The following is a 24,166-nucleotide window of genomic DNA, read 5'->3' as shown; positions in this document are numbered from 1 at the left end:
CCAATTGTCTTCTCCCTTGTCCCCCTGCTAACACAGCTACAGAAAAGCAGCAGATTGAATTCACCTCTTTATTTTTTTCCACCAAGTAGGCAGGTATTGTAAGTTGCCAGCCTTTGCTTTCTGGAAATTCTTTGGTGTATTACTGCATAGCAGAGTGGTGTGACAAGGATAAAGAGATTAGGAGTAATTTCATATAACTCCTTCTTCTGTCAAAATCTGCAGAGGGCTTTTACTTGTGAACGCCAGGCGCTGCTGAAATTCTTCATTAAAAATGTGCAATATATATGGGCAGGAAGTCTCTAAGCACTAAGAGGCAAAGTAACCAAAGCAGAAGGAGAGAAGGAATATTAAATTAAAAACCAAAGACAGAAAGGATACAAAGGGAAAGAAATGATCAAATACAACCCCAATAATGTAGGTTATATGCAGGTGATGCCAATTCAGCCTGGGAAGCCAGAAAACCACGTGGGTTTTCACCAGTTTCAAGTAATTAGTCATAACTGGTTCAGACACGGCTTGCCACCATCAGACAGCTGAGGCGGCAAGCTGCTGCGGGATGGCTCAAGTAAAATCCAGGCTGTGTTTCACCTGTGTGATGTACCCTACAGCCAATACATGCAAAATCTGGCCTGCAGTTTGCTCGGGCCCTCTGCCTCCCACTGAAATAGATCCTCCCTGAGGCAGGGAGTTTTGCCAGTACAGCCATGGATGCGTGGGAGCTTTTCCTACCTGAGGAAGGTGGTCAGGTATGACCCCTAGTTCAGTTGGTGCAGGAAAGCAGGGGGGTAGAAGAAGGAGAAAGAAGAACTGCGGTCTGGCCAACACAACTGGGCACATGAAAACTTGTACTGTAGACCTGACCACAGCTCTGAATATGAAAAGGAGCAGGCTTGCATTGTTTAAAAACGCCCCATTAAATGAACAGGAGAATGGGCAATGCCTGGTTAGGAGAAGGGTTTAAACATCATGTTGTCTATTGGAGAGGTGCAAACTCCTCCCCTTTTTGTTCTTTTTTTTTTTTTTTTTTCCTTTTCTCTGGCTGTGAATCATCCACCCACTAGTTGCCATAAGCATGTTCACAGCTCAGGCTTGCTCAATGAAAGCTGCAGCGTGATCCACTGCACTGCAGCCCCCTCAGGAGCAGTAGGTTTCACCCTTATCTTCAGCCACTTGTTGGGCAGGCTTCGTTTCTGCCTCTGGATTTCCTGTTTATTGAACAGAGGTTGCCTTTCCCTCTGCTGTCTGTGGTACCCAATGCAACAGGCATCTTTCATTTGTCCACTTCTGCTTTAGAAGAATGTAATAAAAGGACCTGTGCTGTCCATCCTTGTTTGCTCATACCAAAAAAAAAAATAATAATAATAAAAAAATGTAAATCCCACATGGCGGGGGCAGTCTGCGTGGTGCTGATGCGGCTCTGGGTACGTTTCTGCCAATGCACTTGCAGGCATTGAGGGAGGTGTAGAGGTGTAGATTTGCTTTGTTTAGAGTTGCCTACCCCAGTCTGGTCTCATCCACAGTGTGTGTTACAGGAATACGAGCAAGGGCCATGCTCCAAACGTCCTGTTCCTTGCCTGAGAACAGCTTAACTCCAGTCAGCTCTGAGGAAAAGGAGACCCAAACACCCCAGCAGCACAGGGTGGGTTTCTATACCTGATTCAAGCTTTTGCAAACCACTTTGATTAAGCAGACCTCTGGAAGAGTTATAATGCAGCAGTCAGAGGTGTGCTGGCCCTGTTCACTCCTGCCAGACCATGGTGTAGGTACTACGGCCTAGCAGTGCCCCTTCCCAGTGCAGAAGCTGTGGTGGTGAGGACACCTCTTCTTGCAATTTCTCCTCGTATCCCCAAGCCCCTGGGGCCACTTGTCCCCAGATGCACACCCCACACATGCTCCCCACAACAGATGCCCCAAGGAGCACCCAATATTTGGAACGTGGATGCTGCAAGCCAGATCCTGCACCACTGCAGCCCCTTGCAGTTGATGGTGGCCTCCTCCACGCACCGTGTGGAGCAGAGGGTGGACCTGCTTAGGTGGCCTCCATCCCCACCACCCCCCTGGGGATGCTCCAGGGGACACACCATGAGGAAGGGGAACTCACAGCCGAGGCAGATGAACTGGCTCACAATTAACTGCTTTCTGTCTTAGTGTTGCACCCAGTTCCTGTCTATCACTGGCCATGTCATTTAAGCCAAGCCTCATACAGATGGTCACCAACTGCTTGTTCCTTATTTTGGGGTGGGAACGTTTTCTGATCCGCAGTCCCTTGCAGAAGCAAAGAGTGCTGAGGGCTGTGAGTGATCTTGCTGGGAAACACGCTTCAAAAATGAGAGTCTTAAAACAAAACTAATTTTTCTGGAAAATAGAGTCATAAGGCGAGCAGTGTGACTGACTCACATTGCTAGCTGAAATGCACCAGGAAAAAAAAAAAAAAAAGGAGGAAATTTGTTTTGCCCAAATCAAACATTTCATTTCTGGATTCTCTACCCACTTCTTATTGTTAAATTCAGACAAATTTTTAAATGAAATATCATCCTAAAGCAACAGGAATGTAGTGGCCGCATTTGGGAATTGTTGAAATAACACATTTCAACTTATTGGAATATGTTTATTTTTGTTCACCCAAAATAACCTTTTAAACTTGACATAAATCTGTAGCTAGAGCTTGTTAATCCTAAAAAACATTTTCCAGTATAGAAGACATTTAACTAAGAAACTTCTCCCATGCCTGGCCATGACATCCTAATTTGTGCTCTCAGCATTATGGTAAACTTTTTAATTTACCTTCTGTGACTCCATTTTTATTTTTTTTAGTAAATCAATGTCAAATAGCTGTTGTGCAGAGTAGCTCATTACTATTTGTGAAGTAATTAAATGTAAAGAGGTGAACCCCATTTAAAAAGCCAAGGAATAATCATTCTCTTTATAGCTGGAAGCAGTGCAAGAGAACTAGCAACGTACACCCTGAACAGCAGGAAAAGGAAGTGTAAAGTAAACTGCTTGCTGACCACCCTCCTTCTCATGCACTTTGTAAGGCAAGAGCCCTGGAAAAAAAAAAAAAAAAACACAAAAAACCAAAACCAAACCACCACACAGCAGAAATAAATGTCAGAAGAGAATAATCACGCTATAAAAATACACCCCAGAAGGCAAATTAGGATTATGCAGACTATAAACCTGGTACTGTCTGAATTACACACTTTATACTTTTTCTGAGTAGGATGTATCTGTGCACTACTTCCAAAGCTTTTACGTTGGTGAGGTGTTTTTTTTTTGTTTGTTTGTTTGTTTTTTTTTTTTTTCCTGCAAACTTAAAAAAAAATCCATCATGTCGCATCCCACTGACGTCTGTGTCACACGGAGGGGTGGCACATGCGATTTACCACAGGCAGATTTCAGCTAGCTGAAGGAACTGACCAAATCACAGTGAGGAGGCAGCAGCCCAGCCTGGGGTTTGCTGGCAGCAGTGGGAATGGGTGAAAAACATAGGACCATGGGGCTTGCCCCAGCCGCATCCCTCTCCCATTGCCCCTGCTCAGCCAACACTTCACTTTTCCAGGCTTGTTGGCTGGAAAGCCCCAAGTTCACCATCCCAAATGCTCCCACCTGGGCTCCATTCACCTCCCCAGCCCCATCCCTGTCCCACCTGTGCCCCAAGCTCACCTCTGTCCCTCTAGTCCCTGGGGCCCCCTGCCCGGTGGGCTCCATTTGCAGCCCCCACGCTGGACCCTGTTACTGTAGCTGCTGTCTCTCTGCCCAGCCACCAATTCTAGGTCACCTCTATTTGAGTTATCTCACCAAGTCTCTTTCTATCAACTCCCCATCATCTTTTCCAGGCAGTCTCCTTCCCCTGCCAGCTCCCCTCCTCTCCTTCTTTCCTTCCCTTGCTCCTCCATCCAACCTGTCCTTCCCAGCCCCCAGCACCTTTTCCTTGGCTCTCTTTACCTTTAGATGCCCTAAACCCTGCTCTCCAGCTCAGCTGCAGGTAGCCTGGCAGCCTCCTACTGCCACAGCAATTGCAGTCTTGCTCAGTGTGAGCAGTATTTTCTGGGAGGTGGATGTTAGAAGTTGAAGTCTCCACTAAGTGCATGGAAATTTTCAGAGGTTTATATCCTGCTTAAATCTCTTTTTATTTTTCTTTTTGATTGTCACCTTCCTCCATCCCCAGGACTCTCCCAGCACAGCTGTCCAACCAACCCATCAAGACAATGGCTTAAAACAAGCAGAAAAAAAATAAATTACAGGCATAGGAAATACCCACAGCAACCAGCAAACTGGCCACACTGTTATTTACTCAGTCACACCATTTTTTGTGGTGGGGCAGGGACTTGCACCCAGGTTTCCCAAACCTCATGCTGGTGTTCTTCCTGCAGAACCAGTCATTTGTATGCTTTTCGTTTTCTTCTTGTCTGGCTTGTCCTACATCCAGTTGCACATATACGTACAATAGTACGCGTGAAGCGAGAGGAAAACTTTCTAATGGTGATTGACACTCTCAAGAGAACGCAATTATTTTGGCATCAGTTACTTTTCAGGTAAGGATTAGCAGCGAATTAGCAGACTGATAGCCTTTGTTCGGAGCAGGCCGTGTTTCAAAATGGAGGCCGCGCTCAGATTTTTGCAGAGATCATGCTTTGATTTGGAAATAGGGAAGCACAGCAAGGATTGCAACACAGAGCAGATAAGATTAGATGAAGAGGAAATGTGATAGAAATGGCTTGGATCTGTAGAAGAAGCAATAAAATGCTGCTCTCTCTTTGCTCATGTTACAGGGTTTGTTGCTGGATATGCGCTCCATTCTCAGAGGTAAGGCAGCTGCTGGGCCCTTTCTGCTCTTTGGCATCTCAGCTGGAACCCCGATTTGAACAGTATAGAAACACAGTGAAAATTACAGCCTGGCTCCTTCACCTGCCGTGTCACCCAGCATTCCCAGACCTGCTGGGGAGGAGGTTCACCCCTCTGCCTTTCCGTGGTGCCAGCAGCTCTGACCCAGCATGGCTGCGCCCACGCACCCCACAGACCATGGCTCATCAACCCCTTGCTTTGCATCACTGCCAACACCCATCCTGCTCCAGCCTGGGACCTGGGAGCCCAGCCATGGACCCAAGATCACTGAGGTACACAGGCAGAGCTGCTCAGCAGCGTGGTGGCCCCAAAAACTGGTGCCCGTGCCGGAAGGCAAAGGCGGACCTGGAAGGATGGGGAAGCGGTGAGTCAACTGTACGGGTTGCATGCTGGCTGCCCTGTTGCACGCCGTGGATGGAGTCCACCGAGGAGTTTCAGCCCTGTGGTTTTGTCTGAGTTTTGCTTTGAATCCAGAGCTCAGAAAGAAGCTTGCACAACAACGACTGCCAAGCTTATCTGATCCTCTTTGCGCCAGCCGTAGCTCTGGGAAGGGTTTGTCCGACCCTTTTGTGGGTACTCCTAGGGCACGACTGCACACAGGGGGGCAGATAGCCTTGTGGCCACCCTGTGGCAGCATGATTACGGCTCCCAAGCTACAGCAGGATCTTTTCTGATTACTTTGGAGTGCAATAAAAAGGAACATACAGTTGCCTGTGTATTAAAAACACAAAGGTGTGTCCAAAGATATGTAAACTTACACCCCAGTTTACAGCACACTGGCTGCCCTACGCAGTCTGTGCCTTGCATACTCACAGTATTCATGGTGAGCTCTCTCCTTTAGCTGATTTTCACTATTACTGGTAAGTTTTAGTGCAAATCTAAACTTCTAGGGCTTAACAAAAGACCTCTGGACACATGACATTTTTCATAAAACTAGGTTTATTACTCTGCCTATTGGTAAGTAGATTGCACAATCAGTGGTTTCACTTTCATTTTCTTTGGAGATCCTGTATCTTTACACAATGTACTTCTTTAAAAAAACTAAAATATCACCACTGTTTTTTGGAAAATTCACACTACTAGAAAATTCAGAGGGAGAGATGCTTCATGCCAGAGGCAGGTGTATTGTTATCATCTCTCACATACAAGCAGTGTGTTCTTTAACAGCTTGTCTCCTATAGTGTATAGTGTTTCAGAAAAGAAGAAAAAAATGTATTTCTGGTCTATTGGTGGGAAAACTACGGCACAGTGAGCAAAAGTGGTCCCCACAGGATCACCTCCCTCTAAACCAGAGACAAAGCTGGTAACCAAGCATTGACAGATGAAGGCCAGTGCTTTGGGAATTAAAAATACAACATCAAGACTCACCTGTTTTGATACTTCTTGTGCATATACAGAGAAGCCTACACCTGGTTAGAAGAAACGAGGTATTCCCCAAACAGCTGCAAAGCTAAATTTACCAAAGGCTTGTCCTCCTCACATACAGAGGTTACCAGAGTACTCTTGCTGAGTTCACTGAAGTCAGTGGTCATTGATACCAGCACGTAAGAAAGGCCACTGTTTGCACAAGGAAGCAGAAGAAATACCAAAAGAAATAGAGCATACTCCTCTTTTTATTCTTATTTGTTTTTGTCCTGTGATCTAGATGGCAATGCCAAGAATCAAAAAGCCACAGTAGAAATTCCAGATAACGCTATAGAGAGGGCAGAGAAAGGTCTGGAACTGCTCCATGAGCAAAACAGCTACTTTCCCTGGGCTTTTATGATGAGAAAGCCAAGACCACCTGTTTAACAATACCTAGGTGCACTTAGGGCAGCTCATTCTGCATCCCTGAAAGCTGTGGGGTTTGTACCTACTGTGCCCCTTACATCAAGCAGAGAGTGAGCTGATAAACTGTCCCAAGGCAGGTGGCCATGGGAATGGCCAGGAATTTCCACAGGAATTTCTGCAGGAATATTCTTACTTTGAGTCATACGGCTAGCAGACAGGAAAAACTAATATTGTTTGTCAGTCTGTCTTGCTGCTCACTGGGCACATGAGTTTGTAGAGGAGTACTGTTGGAAGTAAAAATAAAAATAAAAACAAAAGAATTTTCAAGAGAAGAAAAAAACAAACATGGGAAGACTTTGTCTTTGGTCTCCTCAGCATCTCAAAGAAGGACTTGCAAACACCAGTGGTAAAACGTGTTGGAGTAAAAACAAAGGGACAAAGCATGTCTGGTACATGGAGACCCTCTCCATGTACCAGACACCCCTGACACCTCTGTGGCGTCTGGGAAGATTTATTCTGTACATGTACAGCCTGACCTGGGATTCACACAGGTAAGATGATACTTGGTGCTTCAACCTGTGGAAAGAGCACAGAGAAGCCTTTTCGTTTAGGATTGCTCAATACAATTAGTTTGTATGGGAAGCTCTTCGTCTCTCTCTTCCTTGAAGGATGTAGGTATTGTGTTGAGCTCGCTGTGACCCAGGGCCGTCAGGGTGAAAAGACAGAGACAACTTTGTCAGCAGCATCTGCTGCCCTCTTTACCTCAAAAACACCTGGTAAGACGCAACACAGGGCAGCTACGATAGGTGCAGATCACCTCGACCCAACCTGAGGCACCTCCAGCTTCCCATCCACTGAGCACACATGGTCTGTTCGTGCCCACTCCCCAAAGCCAGGAAATAAAGGACAGAATCAGCCTTCAAGAGCAAAAACTTGTACTTCAGTCCCATCCATTTCAAGACACCTGCCCATCAAATTTCTCTCTGCTTGCAGCTTTACCTGCTGCAATGTTCCTGTGTGCTTCAGGCACCTTGTTAGTGTTATCTTTAATGGGAGCACTAATGACTGAAATGCTGCCTGTGAGGAGTACCATTCATGTTAGAATGCGGGTACCAGTGCATGAACTCTGGAGAAATTGCAGCATCCACAGCCAACAGGAATTTTACTGCCAAAAGCAGGCACAATGACGTGGACATGGCCTAAGGTCACGTTAATAATGTGAATATTTTATTAAGGTGAACTGAATGTGCTCTTTTACTGTAAAAACACTTCAAGAACATGCCCCTGCGTGTGCATTCGTGTTCACCTCTACCTTCCCTCTTTGCCTTCGGTGCCATATTTCCCCGCTCATGCTCTTCCTCCCTACCCAGCCTGGGAAGCTCCCACAGTCGCGCCCTGCCTGTCCTACAGCACACATTCCAGCTTTAAAGACCTCAGTTAGCCACAATCTCTTCATACTTCCTTCCCTCCAGGTCCCAAAACCTCCTCGTGGCTTCAACAGCAAGGCTTTCCAGCCTTAATGAAGCGTCTCCTTCTCAGATTTTCCCTGACTAGGGTCAGACTGTACCCTGTGGTTTGATCTTTTCCCTTGTCCTTCCTCTGTCTCTTTACAAGGATCCCTCATTTCTGACACCCTCCCTGCCCTGCAGACGCCTCCCGTTCACCTAGCTCCTCCACCTTCCTCCTTTGGTTTTGATTCTCCATTTTCCTTTTCTCACAAGCCTCTTTCTCACTGCTGCTGATTTATGCCGATGACCCATATCACCCCCTCATCATGTTATGTCCGTCTCACGTATTCCCTTCCTCTGCTGCCCTGATTCTTTTCTTTTGCTCATAAAAAGACTGTTTATTTGAGATGCAGTGCTCAGGCTGCACTGATGAATTTTCCCTGCACTAACCTTCAAGTGGTCCTATTCAGCACCATCCATTAGCCTCCCCCTTTATGTCCCACCATTCAGCCTTCCTGTGATTTCCACTCCATCAGCCCTGATGACTTCTCTTTTGCTTTCAACCCTCTTCTCTCTACCACGTTCAATTGCAAATTCTCCCCATAGTTCAATTTCTTTTGCTTTGCTTTCCCATCAATACCCAGCCCAGCTGATGTCCCTCACCCACTTTTTCTTCAGTCTGCTGAAAGCCTGGACACTTCCAAGCTCAACACACATAAAACAGTGTGCCAGGCACCCTCACTCTCAAGGGATACCCAAAATCTCTTCTCTCCTTTCCTCAGTGAGAATTACTGTCCTGTTGGCCGGCAGGGTGCAATTTTTTCTTAGGCAGCCTTTCCTTTCAAGGTACAGCTAAGACCTGTTGATGCTTTCTGTTTCCATGTCCAAGATGTTGCCTGTTCTACCCACCCTCATAGCTAAAACTCTTCTCCGGGGTCTAACCCTCTCATTATCTCAGTAGCACCAACATCCTTTTCTCTGACTTACATAACTGCGATCTCAACCTACTGCTTCATCTTCCAAATACTATTACAAAAGTCATTTTCATAGCCTTATGCCTGAGTAAGCTGCTCACCTTAGTGCTTCCATGTACCAGCTCTCCATTCGCTAAGAAATACAATATATTGCCTCCGTGCTGCTGAAATAACGCAGCAGCAGCCACACTTCACACCTGACTGACCCGTCTCACAATTTCCTTGTGCTCCACCCCATGCCGTACCCAGTTATTGTCCCTTGCTGGGTATTTCGCACAGAAACCCAGCACAGCAGTGGCAGTGTGGTTACACACGGGGCAGCAACACCCAGATCAGGAATCCCAGGCCTATGACCATGTAGTAATAGATGACATCTTTCCTTCTACCAGGAACTCAACTTACTGGGGCTGAACCTACACCCTGAGCCATGGTGGATATCACTAGGTTTCTTTGACAAAAGACAAAAATGCAGAGGCAGTATTTCATTTTATTTCAAGGTAAAACTCAAGCACATCCACTGGTTACTCGCAGGCCAAAACACAAATACAAACCCTGAACAATGTCACTTGGAGTGGTGCTTCTGCTTCCTGATGGTCCTTACGGTGGTGAATAGGACAGAGAGTGTTTCATTTTTCAGTGGTTGTTGAAGCCTTGCCTACTTTGGAAATAGCTGAAAGTTACTGTTTTCTCATGATTCTTTTATACCACATGGCAGAGGTTTCTCATGCATTTGTAGTTTCTTTCCAACCCATGCCTAATAAGCTCATCTATGCTGATTTAGTCTCTGCTTCCTGAGCTAGCTAGGTAAAAGATAACATCCAGCCTCTAAGCATGTTTTGTAAAACATTTGCTTTAAAAAAATATATATCAAAAACCCCTCTCTTCTTTTCAAATAAAAGCTTGCTTGTAATCATGGCAAATGAAAGACTGGAAAGGACAAAAATGCCCTCACATACCAGGTAGTCAGCTTTGCAGTTACTAAGAAGTTGCTTTGCTCTGTTGAGTTTACTGTGTCACCAAAACCCCAACAGCCATAGCTATACAAAGCCTACATTGTCTCTGCAAGGCTATGAGAAGATGTTCCTGATCTTGGCAAGAGCTAGGTGTACCCAGAAGCATTTTATTGAAAAAAAATAAATTACAACAACAGAAAGAGATATTATTTTAGGCCTCTCACTGGAGAGATAAAGGTCAGAGTCCTTTCTTCTGCTAAAATGGCATGCAAAAATGTCCTGCTCACAGGATCCGTTTTAGAAGCTGGAAAACTGGACCTAAAAATCCCCATGCAAAACAAGCTTCAAAGTGACTTGACAATATATGGAATTGTTTGTGGGTGTAGGTCATTGGTAATTTGGAGATCTAAACCTCTTGGCTAAGAAGACAGCTACATACACTGATACGCAGGCATGGAGGTTGTCCCCTCATGGCCATCAGATCAGATTTACTTCCCTGCTATGAAGCAAACCCAATCTTTACTTCCATCAAAGTCATTGATTTCTGTCATTTTCAGCAGGAAGTGAATCTGGCAACTTAGAGACCTATCACCATTTCTTCACAGACCGCGCATATATTACCCTATTAAATTTCTCAGTAAATCAGAGCATTGGTGATTTGGGAAATCATGCACAGATAACCAAGGGCAGTGGTCTGAATGAAAAAGTTGAGATATAATTATTGCTTCTCTCGTAAGAGTAACGTAACATCTGCTAGAGTTTGTCACTCAGTGTTGTGAGCTCCTACAGGGAACCAACACATTGGCCAACACAGGCCAAGCTGGGCCGCCAGGACCCCAAAAACATGGACAGCCCTGAAAGCAGAGCCTGGTGCAAACTCCAACTGAAGCACTACTCCCTACAGGCTCTGCTGCTTATATTAAATAATTGTATTCCAAGGTTTTTGATGTTTTTAAATATAGTTTATTGGAGGCAGCACATTCCTTTACTTTCTAAAACTTCAAACAAAGATTTCTCATCCCAGACCACCACAGGGACACACAGAAACAATTAGCGACTATTTACATGCCAGCCGACTCCAAACATTCCCTTAACAACACCTAGCGCACGGGGCTGGGTGTTTTGTCCATGTCTCAGGGCACGGCAATGCCTGGCAGTGCAGGGACAGCCCAGTCCCACCTCACGGGGATGAGAGCCATGAGCACCTGCCCTCAGCTCCGCCAGGAAAAAAATCCCTGTCCCGGGAAGAGAGCAGGCAGGGGAGTGGGGGAGAAAGAACAAACGCGCAAGGAGAGTGTTTGTCTCGTCGTTTATCTCCCAGACAGCAGTTTGTTAGCCTTTTAGCAGCTCTGGCATGTGCTGGCTGGACACGGACCGCAGCGTATTCCCGGCGTTATCTCCAGTTTCCCCCCAGTGAGCGCAGGCTGCCACTGCCTCGCAGGCCTGCAGCTCCCCGCCAGGCCTGGCGAGCATGAAGGCTGACCTCTCACCCTGCACCACAGCACCTGTGGCAGCCACGCTGCTGGTCTACCACTCAAAAAAGACCTGGGTTCCCCTCCACATCATGCAAACCCAGCCGTGCCCAAATTGCCCCTGCGAAGGCTCGAAGGCTCGCACAGGCACCGGCAGTCTGCTGGTGCTGGCCGCAAGCGGCTCTCTGCGGCCCCTTCTTATGCTCCTGCCCGCTGCGAGAGCACTCCCACTGTGCTGGGAACATTCAGGAGGGATTTTGCGGTCTGTTAGGTCCCGACCTGTCTTAGCACAAAGTTTGATTTTAAATTCCTACAGCGAAGTGAGCTGTGCAGCTTTCCCTCTGACACAAAACCCGAAAAACCCCTCACCAGCTATTTCTTATAACACGGATAAGGAGCCCCCGGCATGTCTCATCTAATCACCTACTTTCAGAGCAAAGGAGAGGCTTGACCTCCCGATTGATACATGTATTTCAAACGGTCATCAGAAACTTCTCCAAGATAAGATCCCATTCTTATGCTAATGGTGTGTAACAGGCTCCCAGACAGCAGCCTATCTCTGAGCCCATTTGACGTCTCTCAGGGCTGTGTCACCACTGCCTGCTGCACAAACTGCAGCATTTTGAGTGTTGAAAGTAAGAAACAGCCAAACAAATGAAATATTTCTTCTGAAATTTACTGCAAAGACATTAGGCACATCACGCTGTAATTTTGTGTTGATGCAGAGAAATGTACACCTTTCAATTAAAAGTTTCAAACCTGCAGATGACTTCTCACTCTTTCTTAGTTAATATTTGCTTCTGCCTCTCATCTGTCATCTGCTCGCAGAGCCGTGGCTTCAGCACACAAAAAAGCTCTCACTCGGAAAGGACCACCAAAACTTCACTCGCAATCCCTGCAGTCCTCTCGGTTTCATCCCCCACCCCCCAGAAAAAAAAAAAAGAAAAAAAAAAAAAGGTTCAAAATGTGTTTTCTGAGCAAACTTCTGTCCCATTACGCTGCCAACCCAATCGCAGAAGAACGAACCCTGGCAGAAGGACAGAGGGACAGCAGAGCAAACCAGAAGGGGATGGCACCTACCTGGAGCCCCGGTGCGCCCGCAGCTGCTCTCGGCACCATGCACGGAAAGGCCAAGCTTCGGGGCAGCGACCTAACGCATTTTTCCTCCTGCCCCACCGCTACGCGAGGAGGGTTGAGCAACTCCTCACGACGCTGCCACTCGGAGCAACCGCTCTCCGAGCCTTAACCTCCTCTCTTGGCTCTATGCAACTTTTTTTTTTTTTTTTTTTTTTTTTTTAAGAGTTTTTGAGAAGTCCGATGTGGGGAGAAAGCCGTGCGATTAGCAGTGGCTCAGCCAAAGCCTCTGCCCTAAGCCGCACATTCCTGCGCTGCGCTGCGCTTGCACGCCCCGCTTCCAGCCTGCAGCCCTGATAGCGCTGCCGGAGGTCAGCAGCACGCCGAAACTCCGAGAGAGGAAAAATTGGTATCTCCCCCCCAGTATGGGTCGGGTTTTTTTTTTTTCTTTTTGTCCCCCTTACCTCCTCCTCCTCCTCCTCCCTTTCTCCCTGCGCTCACAGTAGCAAGGTTGTCTCTTGGCTACTCCCTTGCCTTAAACTCACCGAACCAGATTTTTACTCCCAACACCTTCCCGTAAATCTGAACTGAAATTTTACCCTGCTCGCTGAGCCTTTGCTGGCGGAGGGCCAGTGCAGCATTCCTGTTGTTTTAGGAGGGCAGATAAAAAAAAAAAAAAGGAAGAAGGAAAAAAAAAAAAAAAAAGAAAAGAAAAGAGAGAGGGAAACCTGTAGAGATGCAAAGGCTGGAAGGAAGCAAACTTTTAGAGCAGCTTTACTAAAAATACTGTGGGAGGGAGCAATTCCCTTTTATCTTTAAAGGGCTAAGCCAGTGATTTTTTTATTTTATTTTTTCCACTAGTGTCGGGAAAGAGAAAATACCCTCCTCGGTCATCTGTGTCCTTGGGGTGGATGAGATTTGAAGGGAAAGCAAACCGTCTGTACTCACCTGAAGGACAGCATCGCTGGAGTTAGCATAGCAAGGGGTGAAGCCTACAGGTTTCTCCACTCCAGTCACCCCAAAGCAGCGGTCAAGCATGTGCCTCATTTTACCCTTTTCTGACCTAAAGTTACATCTGGTTTCTAGAAAAGGAACAAAGGGAAACTAGTTTATAAAAAAAGCAGCCAAGCCTTCGCCTTCTTTTAACCTCTGTCTGATCCCTCTGACCGTTGTCTTGAATACTTAGAGAAACAATGAAGCAGGCTGTAAACTTTCTCACCCCCTTTTACATTACCTGTCTGCGCCTGGCTATGGGCTTTGATGTATTGAAACAAAGCACAAGACCTGTTTATAGTAAATGAAACCAACCAACAGAGATATAATTCAGACGAGTGACTAAACAAACTGGAACAGGAAGCACACACCATCGGATTTTTTTAAAAGTAGTAATTCCTGCTTGCATTGTCATGCGAGGGAAAAAAAAAAAAAAAAAAAAAAAGGGTTTCAGCTTAGGTGACTTTTGTTCAAATAGAGTTCTTTTTGCTGTTGTTGGAAAGCCTAGCACAGACAATGTTTAATCGTATATATGCAAATACTTAACAGATCAACAGTTCCCATCAGCAGTGATCTTAAAATCTTCTTCATCTGCTTGTCTGCCTGTGGAGGACGTTTCTGCAGCTGTTTTGTCATTGTTGTTTCCCCCCAAGTTAATTTCTGTAATTTCTGACTGGACAGAGGATCTTAATCTAGGACAGCTGGACAAAGCAAGCTCCTAACAAACAGACTGAGAGTCCTGAAAGTTAAATCTTTAAAGAATCAATAAAAATGGGAATAAAAGCTAGTGAAATAAATTCATTCTTCATAATTCCGAATAATTTTAAAAATATTTCTTTTTATTCTTAACTAATTCTTATGAATTCTGAATTAAGGATTCTTCTTAATTCTTCTTAATTTTGAAAAGAAATATCCAGGGTTGAGTATACAATATATTGCTTTATTACTGTTCTGTAACCTAAATGTTGTTTTGAAAGGAGTTTGTCCTTCCAAACAGATATTTATCTAATTGTGCTCTGTTGTTTTTTTTTTTTTACAGTAGGGAAAAATCCCATTGGTTTTACCTGAGTGAACCACACTTGACTACCTAAGAGAGTTTCGCTTTAAGCAGGAACTGAAGAACCAAACCACTGTTGGTGTAAAGAAGCCAAAGAGCCAGATACTGCAAAGTTCAAGTTAGCAGCGTGTTCCCTCCAAACTATCATAAGTCAAAAGTTGCCAAAGGGATGCAATTCCAGATTTTGCAAATGCGGCAAGTATAAAAAAATCTTTCAGAATTTACCAGTATTGGTGAGCGAATAACCAGGAGGGAAATTGCCATCAAGTACTTTAATTGAAATGAGAATTCAACATTTGCCTCAAATATTTCATGCAGTTAAATTCTTTAAGGGAAAATAATCCAGAAAAGCAAACAGAGGGGCTCAGTGGTAGAAAAATCTCTAAAGTATTCTAGCATCACCATCCTTAAAAACAGGGCCCATTTGTCCAGAAGCAAGGCTTTTCTACAGTGTTTTCATTTGATAAATTTGCCCATAAATTCCCCTGGGAATACACCTCGTGTACAGACAGTTTATGCTCCATTTGCTCTGTTCAGAGGAGCAAAATAGGCATTACTGGCAGAAGTTCTTCTTCGCCAACATCTGCAGATTATTTCTTCTAAATGAGAGACTTTGTTTTAAATTAATCAATATTACAGAAAATGCAGCAAACGCTTTCCATTGACCCACGCAGGACTGCAAGGTCCTGCACATCTCCCTGCACACCTTGGCAGGTGCACAGGTGTCCACGACAGGTCTGCACACAGCTGTCTGAGGGGTTTCCAGGCCTTGCAATAACAACCATTTCTGAACTGCACAGCTGCCGGCAGAGCAGTAATGCCAAACCTCCACACAGATCCAGTGCTGGTGGTGACAGGTAGAGCATTTCTTACTGTACTCAGATCCACAGAGCCCAGTTCAAAGAAGCAGCAAGTGTTGCCCGGCAGTTCTTGAAGCTCACTTTTCTTTCTTAGTGTACATCATCCATCCAGATGACAGCAGCCATTCAGGAAAGCCTCTCCTTGACCACCAAGTGCTGGATCTATCACAAGGTGGGATGGGATGAAAGGATCCTTGATTTGAGTATCATCAGTTGTAGAGCTTGTTACCACTGGAGGTTTTAGGTCTAATCTAATTTTAGGTTTAATCTAAAATTAAACATCAGGTCTAATTGATCTAATTGATCTACCACCAGTCTGAGCCATTTTTACATCTGAGTAATTTTTCTCCCTCTCTGTTCAGCTGACAAAGTGTTTTAAATGGTTGTGAGCTCTTTACATAGGAAGGGAAGAGCCACAAATTGCTGCAGCACCTTCCAGACTGTGGGTTAAAACGAAAGAGCAGTCACAACCCTGGAGCACCCAGCAGAGATTTCCTGTTCCTCTGCCAAGCCATGGTGGGGTTTCTAACCGAAAGAAAAGAATTTAATGAGTCCATAGCAAAGCAAATTAAGCTAAGTGCAGTGTGATTAGGCCGCTAGCACTAATCTTTAAAGGCAACAGCATTTGATCAAGGAAGGTGTCCTCCAAAACTGATCTTAAAAAGGCAATCAAAAATTTCTGGCAATGAATAGCCAAAGTTGAGGGGTAGTGGTTTTGGGGGGGAGGTTATCCCAGTTGGTAATGTTTCCTTCTGAACAGGGCTTATTGTGGTATCAGCTGTGCAATAAATATTTTACAGTTTATCACCACTGCCAAGAGCTGATTTTGCTGCAGCAAGAAACCACTTGTTTAAAGTTTGGTGGCTGCAGTTTGTTCAGGAGTTTATGAACCCCCCTACAGGTTGTTTGTTTGTTTGTTTGTTTTACTAAGTGGGAAACCATGGAAAACACAAATGCAAGGTGTGTTACCCAGTAATGAAATGGTTCTAAAGAAGAGAAAACTGATTGGCGAGGTAAGGAATATCTATTATTGTGTAATAATAATAATTATTATTATTATAAGGTTAAAAAGCCTCTATTTCAATTCTATATTTTTGTTTTGGTACACAAAGTGTTTCCTAGTGTATGATTACAGGTTAAATATTTGTACACAATTCAGTAAGCAAACACAGTCTGCAATTAATACTGTATTTAATCCTGGAGGGTTTTGCTTTTTTTCCGAGTTAAAGCTGAAGGTTGGAGGACAAGCATGTTTGAAAATAGTCTGTGAAATATTGTGTTTTCCTATGTAAAAGATCTCAGTATGCCTGAGACACAGCAATATTTCTTCCAGAGAAGTCCAGCTTGGAAGCCCATAGACATTTTGTCTTCTGTCTAGGAGAAGCATTTATGTGGACAACACCAAATGTATATAGGCAAAGTAGATAGACAGGAGAGCAGACTACATTTTTTTTAGGTGAACGGGAGGTTCTTTACCTTGGTGATGCTGGAAGAAGAGAAGAAAGAGCTGTGGGAGCGAGGGAATACCCAATCCCACCTCTGGCCTCCAGAGCCTGGAGCCCTGGACAATTCCAGTGCTGCAGAGAGGTGCATCCTCCCGCACTTCCCTGGAACCCCATTTCTAGGGAAGAGAAGATGAGAATAGAGCTTGTGAGGAGGGCAGTGAAATGAAAGACAGAGCACAAGGAAACCCTCATGGATCTTTGGTCTCCTCCCGTGACCACCCTCTCTTCTGTCCCATCAGCTTGCTGAGCCCAGCATGGCCAGAAATCATCTACTTGCCAGCATGATTGAAAGACCTTGAGCTGTCTCTGCCTGCAGGTTTAGATGTCTCTTTTTGACAAAGATCCCAATACCATCAATGCTCAGCTCCTTCTCAAAACATATTTACAGGTTTTTTTTTTTTTTTTTTTTTTTTTTTTTTTTTTTTTTTTGCTACTGGTACCAGTCTAAAGTTATTTAACTAACTTCTATCACTTGGGATGTGCAGAGATGTCATGGCCTGGACACAATGCCCTTTGCTAACTAAACCAGCTGGCCTTCAAATCAGTTTCCAGTGTCCAAAAGAGTGTAATCTGAGAATGAATTTCCTTTCACAGGTCAAATCCAGACACATAATTTCATAAAAAACATCACAGACTTGCACAGAAGAGTCTGCTCAGAAATAGTTCATGGATAGGATAAAAGTCTCATCTCTTTTCCTCACGTAGGAGAGGAAAAGAGCTACAGCTAACCCCATGTTAACAAATGCATTCCCCAAGCTAAAAGTAAGAAAAGCTACAGGTGTCTTCTTAAATTCTTCACTGAGCAAGCTGCAGTGCCTTTGATAGGAGCAGCTCTATTTTATCTCTGACACAAGCCCTTCACCCCAGGGGAGTGGGCATGGCAGGTATGTGCTCCTGCTGCATTCAGCCACCAAATGCTCCTTGGGGGGCCCTGGAGCTGGAGAGGCACATTAGGGCATTTTAGTTCCCTAAAAGGACCCTGTGCATGGTACACCTCTGCTCCACATAAACATGCCCTTAGATAACCCTCGCTGCACCTCTAACCTCAGCCCCGGAGGGAGCTGCAGCACATGGCTGCTCCTTGTCCCTCCTGCTTTTAGTGGAGTTCCGGAGGGAAGGCAGCTCTCTACTTCCACAAACCTCTTCCAGCACAGAAATAAGAGTAATGCCCTTGCTGGTGTTTTTATGCTGAGCGCTCTCACATATGTGGAACATTTTTTTCAGTCCTTACAATAAAATGAGAGCCTGAAAATACTCCGATAAAAGCCTCTGAAGGTAGCATTGCTCCTCTTTCAATTTCCCAGATGAAAAGAGCAGGTAGTTTGCACAAAGGATCTTGGAGATTTATTCTGACTTGTGAAAAGCTGACCATACATAGCCTAAAACTTGGGCGCAGTCTTTAAAACTAATAAACCTTTCTCTAGCTTGAAGCTGGAAGCTGTAGCTGGTGAAATCAGGAGCTAGGTCAAATCACAAGGCAATGTGGTTAGATTTAACCCTGGTTAAGAGGCGTGCTGAGCACTGGTCTGGTGTTTACTCTGCAGTCACTTCTTTTTGAAGGGAAGTGAAACAGGCAAAGTGCAGCAGAAGCATTTCAGCAGGAAATTATCGTTATTTACTGAAGCAAGCTCTAAGAACAGAAAAAAAAAAATCAAGCCAAGAAGAATTCAGCCATTTATTAATCCCTGCAAAGGGGGAAAAGAAAACAAAAGAAGCTGCCTAATTTCACAATTTCTGTCTCCCAGAACAAGAGGCCCTGAGACAACTGCAGGTATTGCCACAGCACATGCACACACTTGTGTGCTCAGTGGGTGTGAGCTTGTGCAGAGGTCAGGGGAAGGAGGAGGAAGGTCTGCGCCTGTGGAGGCAGGGGGTGTTCACACACATCCCATAATAGTCACGGGTGGTTAGCAGAAAAAGTACAGGCAATTGACTCAGTGACTCAAAAATAACGAGAGCTGAACCCCTTCCACTCTTGGATGGAGAGAAGTGCTCCGGAACGGGGACACATCCTGCACACAGAGCCTGTGCGCACGCAGGCAGCAGGGCTGTACAGCAGGAAAACGGGCCCATGAAACAGGAAGGTCACCCAGATACAGGGGATATACATGTATATCCCACATGAACTTTATTAATATTTAAATATTTATTTAGTTAATATTTAAAGCTTTTTTTTTTTTTTTTTTTTTTTTTTTAATTAGCTTTTGTGATAAAGCTATTATTAGGAACATTTATTGCAATTCAGATTACTTGCAAGAATATAAAAATGCATGATTTCTCGGACAGGGGAGAAACCAAATGATCACAGAACTGTTTCTCCACTTGCAGCAAGAGATCATAGCACACCAGAAGGCCTCTTTGCAGGCTGTGGGTATGGCTGTCCACCTGCACTGCTGCACAGGGCAAAGTGTCTCCCTGTCTGTCCCGTGTATCAGCCCACAGCTCCTGAGCTGGGTGGTCTCCAGTCCACCCAAGCACCCTAGAATGACATTTGTATGAAGGACGTATGCCCAGAGATGAATTTCAGCAGGAAATTATCATTACCTTGGCTTTCAGCACAGTTCTGTGGTGATATTTAAATGTGGAACCTGCTCTTTTTTCTATTACCAGGCATCACGCGGGGATGAAAGCCTCTGATAACCACTTTCAAGAAAGAGTGGCAGGTGTCACACACCACCCTCCATGAAATCTAACTCCCTTTACAGTAATTCCTTCAAATATTCACATGGGGCACAGAAATCACACACTGGTCATGCAAGAGGGGAGGAGGAAGAGGAGGGAGCAGGCTGCTGGGAGAGCCAAGCATTAGCAGCAGGTATGGATGGAGTGACTAGACATGACAAAATATCCACACACCTTGATGCTAAGCAGGGACAGAAGGCTATATGACAGGGAAATTTTCAACCTCACTACAGTTTCTCTGTTCTCTTTTTTTTTTTTTTTTTCCTCCACAAAACAAACAAGAACTGCAAAAACAATATATATGACGTTGAAGAGCAAATTGTACCATGAGCCATTGTTAGAAATGGATTTGCACAGAACAAGCAAGCTGTCTCAAATCAGGTATAGCCCAGCTGAAAACACTCTGATTGCTTGTCAAGCCAGCTTGAAGCCTGGGGAGAGTGACTACCTCTGGCTGGGGTACTCTGAGGGGCACTGAAATCCTGCTTTGCTTTGCCTCCACCTACCCATAGAAAAATTCAAAGAAACAGTTTTCATCTGATTTTGAAATGTTTTGTACCTCCAGCTTCAGTCTCCAAACCATTTGATGGTAATTATTTTACAATTGAACATGTAAGAATATGCTGGTCATGATTATATCACAACAACATAGTGTGTCCTGTCCCAGCACTGAAAGAAGACCCCTAGCTCACCACCCCTGTACACCAAGATGAAAAGTACTACAGAGATATGTGACTTTATACAAAAAATGTTTTCCAGTTTATTTAACTTTTTTTTTGTAGCATCCTGCAGTTCGTTAATGATGAGCATCTGTACTTTTTTATTTTTTCCTCTTTTTCAGCATTTTCCAGCACCTATTCAGCTTAATCTGGGGGTTCAGACAAGACTCCTGTAAAGTGGAATTAAATCTTCTGTGGCTGAAAATGTATTAAAAATGTGTAGTATAAAAGTGAAATACACTCAGTGTGAAAACTGCAAGCTGTATATACATAAACAAAAACCACAGCCCATGAATACTCACACATTATTTTAGACTTGGTTACAATGTTCAAAGCAATTCACTGTCCTTTAATAAACCTGGAAGCAATGATGAGGATTGTATATATCAAATCATACATAATAATAATAATAAGATCAAAGTAAAAGTATTGATTACACATACGCAGTAACTGGAAGAATTTGTGGCACAGTCAGAAGCAGTGTCATGGACATCGTTGGTCTGACTTTTGTATACATGTAAATATTAACAAAAAAGGTAATTCTTCTTGTATAACACTTCCAGTCCAGTCAAGTACTCTGTCCTCAGGAAGACTGACAAAGGAAAAAGGCATTTTCTATTCAGAAGATAAAATCTATGGGGAAAAACATGGGATGTGATCCACATTTCGCAGCACGTTGCGTAGCACCCGATCCATGACCTAACGCCTCCGGCTCTCCTGCAGGACAAGCTCTATTAGGGATAATGATAACCATGAGCTTTTCTCTAGGTTTTCCCATCAGAAACCCTGAAAAAATATTTGACAGCATGATTAATGTGACTTTCTAGGAGAGAAAGCAGTCTTAGCAAGAGAAGGACAAATAAATTTGTGTGCCCTAAAATTGCCTGTTACCAATGAATGTGTGCTACTTTGGCAGAAGCATTGTTTCATACATTGTTCTTTTGGTCCTGGTGGTGAAGAGGTGCACCGCAGGCAGATGTATAGTGGATACACAGAGAAGATGATGAGGTCAAGGGGTTTACATTTAACCCAGCAGTTCAGAAAGAAGCCAGTACTAACTCATCTGTGATCATTCACCAGATTAGCATTTATATGTGTTCATTAAATCAACCAGAAAGAAACCTAGATCAGGAGGAATTGCTTCAGCTTAGTTATTGCAGTCCTAATACTAATCAAAGTGCTCAGTAGTTGAACATCTCCTTCATCTAGGAAATCAAACACAAATTAAAAACTACCTCTTATTATCTTGCCACGACCAATCTCCCAGCTCCCCTCCCAGCACAGTCCTGATGACTTACGCTGCTTGGAAGTGAGCCGGGAAGGTAATGGACTCCACCACCCCTGCCAAACTGCTCCTGCGAAAACAGAGAGTTTATATGAATTTTATAGGCCTTAATTGCTTTTTTAAACGGTATTAGCTTGGTAATTAGTGGTTTGTTAATAATAACTTTGACAAAGCCAAAACATCTACTGGCATTATAGACAGAATTTAAGCAAGAGAGACTGAGAGGAACGTGGGGCACCCTGAGTCAGAGGTGCCTCCGCTCACACCAGTGAGCATGGCAGTGTTGTTAGCAGCACTTACTACTACAATGCCCATGGTATTTTTGTTTTTCTTTGTTTCATTTTGTTTTATTTTTCCTTCTGAGATGTACTGTGCTTTCCTCTATTTCTTTCTTCTACTTCTGTAATTTGGACCATGTTTCATTTCCTTTTTTTTTTTTTCTTTTTCTTTTTTTTTTTTTTTTTCCCCAGACAGATCCATCTAGCCCCATTTTATCTCAAAATTCACTTGTTTAACTTGGAGGCAATGGAAATCATAGACCCTTTGCAGTGAAAACAGTAACAGACACTATGTGAGCAAGTGGAGACAACAAGATCTGGGCTTTGAGCATCCATGAAAGGCTGCAAACAGACAACACAAAAACCCAGAGAACTCCAAGAAGTACCTGTTCCTTCACCTCCTACCACGCCTGTAGTACAAGTTGAACTTTAGGCAACAGAGAAAATCATGTAAGCACTGCCAAATGCGGCTCAAGTAAAGTTTTTGAACTCAGCTTAAATAGCCCTTGATACTGCCAGGAGCAGCAGGGGAGGTATTGCCCCGACATCAAGGCACAGCACCCACCTGGGCACACACCTGACCATGCACACAAGGTGCTGCAGCAGCTCCAGCTTAGCACCATCACACTTCTGTTCATACTATCAGTAAGCAAAGTTTAATGGAGTGAAATACTTGTTTCTCCTTTAGAAATGAGGGTCTTTATTCAAAAATGAAATTTTCATTAAAGCATGTACTTGTTCTTAGTTTTCTTGTGGAAAATAGAAAGAAGAGTAATGCTGAAAATTGTTTTACCTAAATGTCTAGAATTTAATTCTTCTCTAACATGGATTTTCTTCCAATGAAGCACATAAGAAAATAATCATTTCACAGGGCATCATTGGGTTGAATTCTAACAAAACATTTTTTTTTTTCTCTAAACTAACAATGCAGAAGGACGGCTGCTGCCTTCCAGGCTCCAGTTCCAGGCTCATACATTACAGCTGTTACAAAAAAGCATTATCTTGAACAAGGAATCTGTCATTAGAAAAAAGCCTCACAGTTAAAGTAAAATGTGGTAATCCTTTGGAAGAAAATTGTTAAATATTTCTGAAAATTTGACATAAAGTGACAGCTTTGTTTGGGAGTACAGCAATGTGATTTTGCACACCTATCAATGAACTTTTCTTGCAGGCAGAAGGATGTTTTTTTCCTTAGCTGATATTTGGAGTCTTGCAAACAGCTGACTTAGAAAACCAAGCTGGGGTGCTTTTCTCCTCATGTTATCACATATTCAGAGTGCTGGAAGGGACTTTGGGAGATCATCCAGTGCATTCCCTGCCTAAAAAGAACACTGATTATTCACACAGTTTCTGACAGATACTTGCTCACTAGTCATTCCTGTTGATAATGATCCAGGAGACCGCCTTGTGCCCACAGTGCTCTCAATGGGGCTGTGCAGATGAATGTGATTAGGATTTATGAAACTCCTCCTGATGTGCAATACATAAGGAACAGGATCCAACCTCCTTACCTGTGTTGGCTCAGAAGAAGAAAGATATACAAAGGAGAGGGGAAGGAAACAATTATTTACACTAGCAAAGAACCAGGATTCTGAACACAAAGGTACTTTTTGTCTTTTTTTTTTTTTTTGCTAGGATCACAGTTTGTTATAGTGATCATGGGAGCAATACATGACACTTCCTAGAAGAAATTACACGAATTCCTTCAGAATTTCTGTAGTATGCAGTTCTTTTGAGCATAATTGGCTTATACCCACAAAATTGCTCCTTGAAAGCTATCAGGACCTATAGCAGAGAGATTGAGAGGCTCAGGAGGAAAAGTTGACTTGCTATGAGTTTGATTTCTGCTTCCAGAAAAACCCACTACCAAAAGCTCTGCCACAACCGTGTGTGCATGATGGGTCCAAGCAGGAGGTTTTGCCATACTCAGGTGGTGCTGCTGGGGACCTGTGTCCATCAGCATTGGTGGTGATGGTTCATGTACACGAGGTTCCTCGCTGGCAGCTAGGGGCAGCCAAACCAAGAGGTGTCTGCTGTTCTGAATAGTCCCAGGAGCTAACTATGCAGGAGAGTAAATGACAACATGAGTAGTGCAAGAAAGGTTGTCAGAGGTCTGAAGAAATGTCCTTTACAGAAACAGAAAACCTAGTGAGGGAGAGGAGGAAAGGAAGGAAGGTGAAGTGGCTTATTCAGCTTCTTCGGTCATTTTGGATAAGAAAAATATTTTTTGTGTCAAGTCAGCAAAAGCATT

The 24,166-nt window shown here is 44.0% G+C and overlaps 1 protein-coding gene across 2 annotated transcripts in view; it reads right to left on the bottom strand.

Moving 5' to 3' along the window:
- RBM47 (RNA binding motif protein 47) overlaps positions 1 to 13,703 on the bottom strand; it is a 75,849-nt gene extending 62,146 nt beyond the window's left edge. Inside the window, exon 1 of one of the 2 annotated variants that reach the window (XM_082759897.1) lies at positions 13,485 to 13,703. In XM_082759897.1, the coding sequence (XP_082616023.1) occupies positions 13,485 to 13,513 (29 nt within the window). In that variant the 5' untranslated portion in view covers positions 13,514 to 13,703. Of the gene's footprint in view, positions 1 to 12,542; positions 12,871 to 13,484 lie in introns of those variants that run through there. The other variant, XM_082759899.1, reaches the window with a different exon arrangement.
- Between the last annotated feature and the right edge of the window lie 10,463 nt (positions 13,704 to 24,166).

The sequence above is a fragment of the Aythya marila genome (genome assembly GCF_965140915.1).
Source record: "Aythya marila genome assembly, chromosome: 4".
NCBI lineage: Eukaryota > Metazoa > Chordata > Aves > Anseriformes > Anatidae > Aythya > Aythya marila.
Note: the sequence above shows the minus strand (reverse complement) of the source record. Positions and strands in the feature narration are given on the sequence as shown.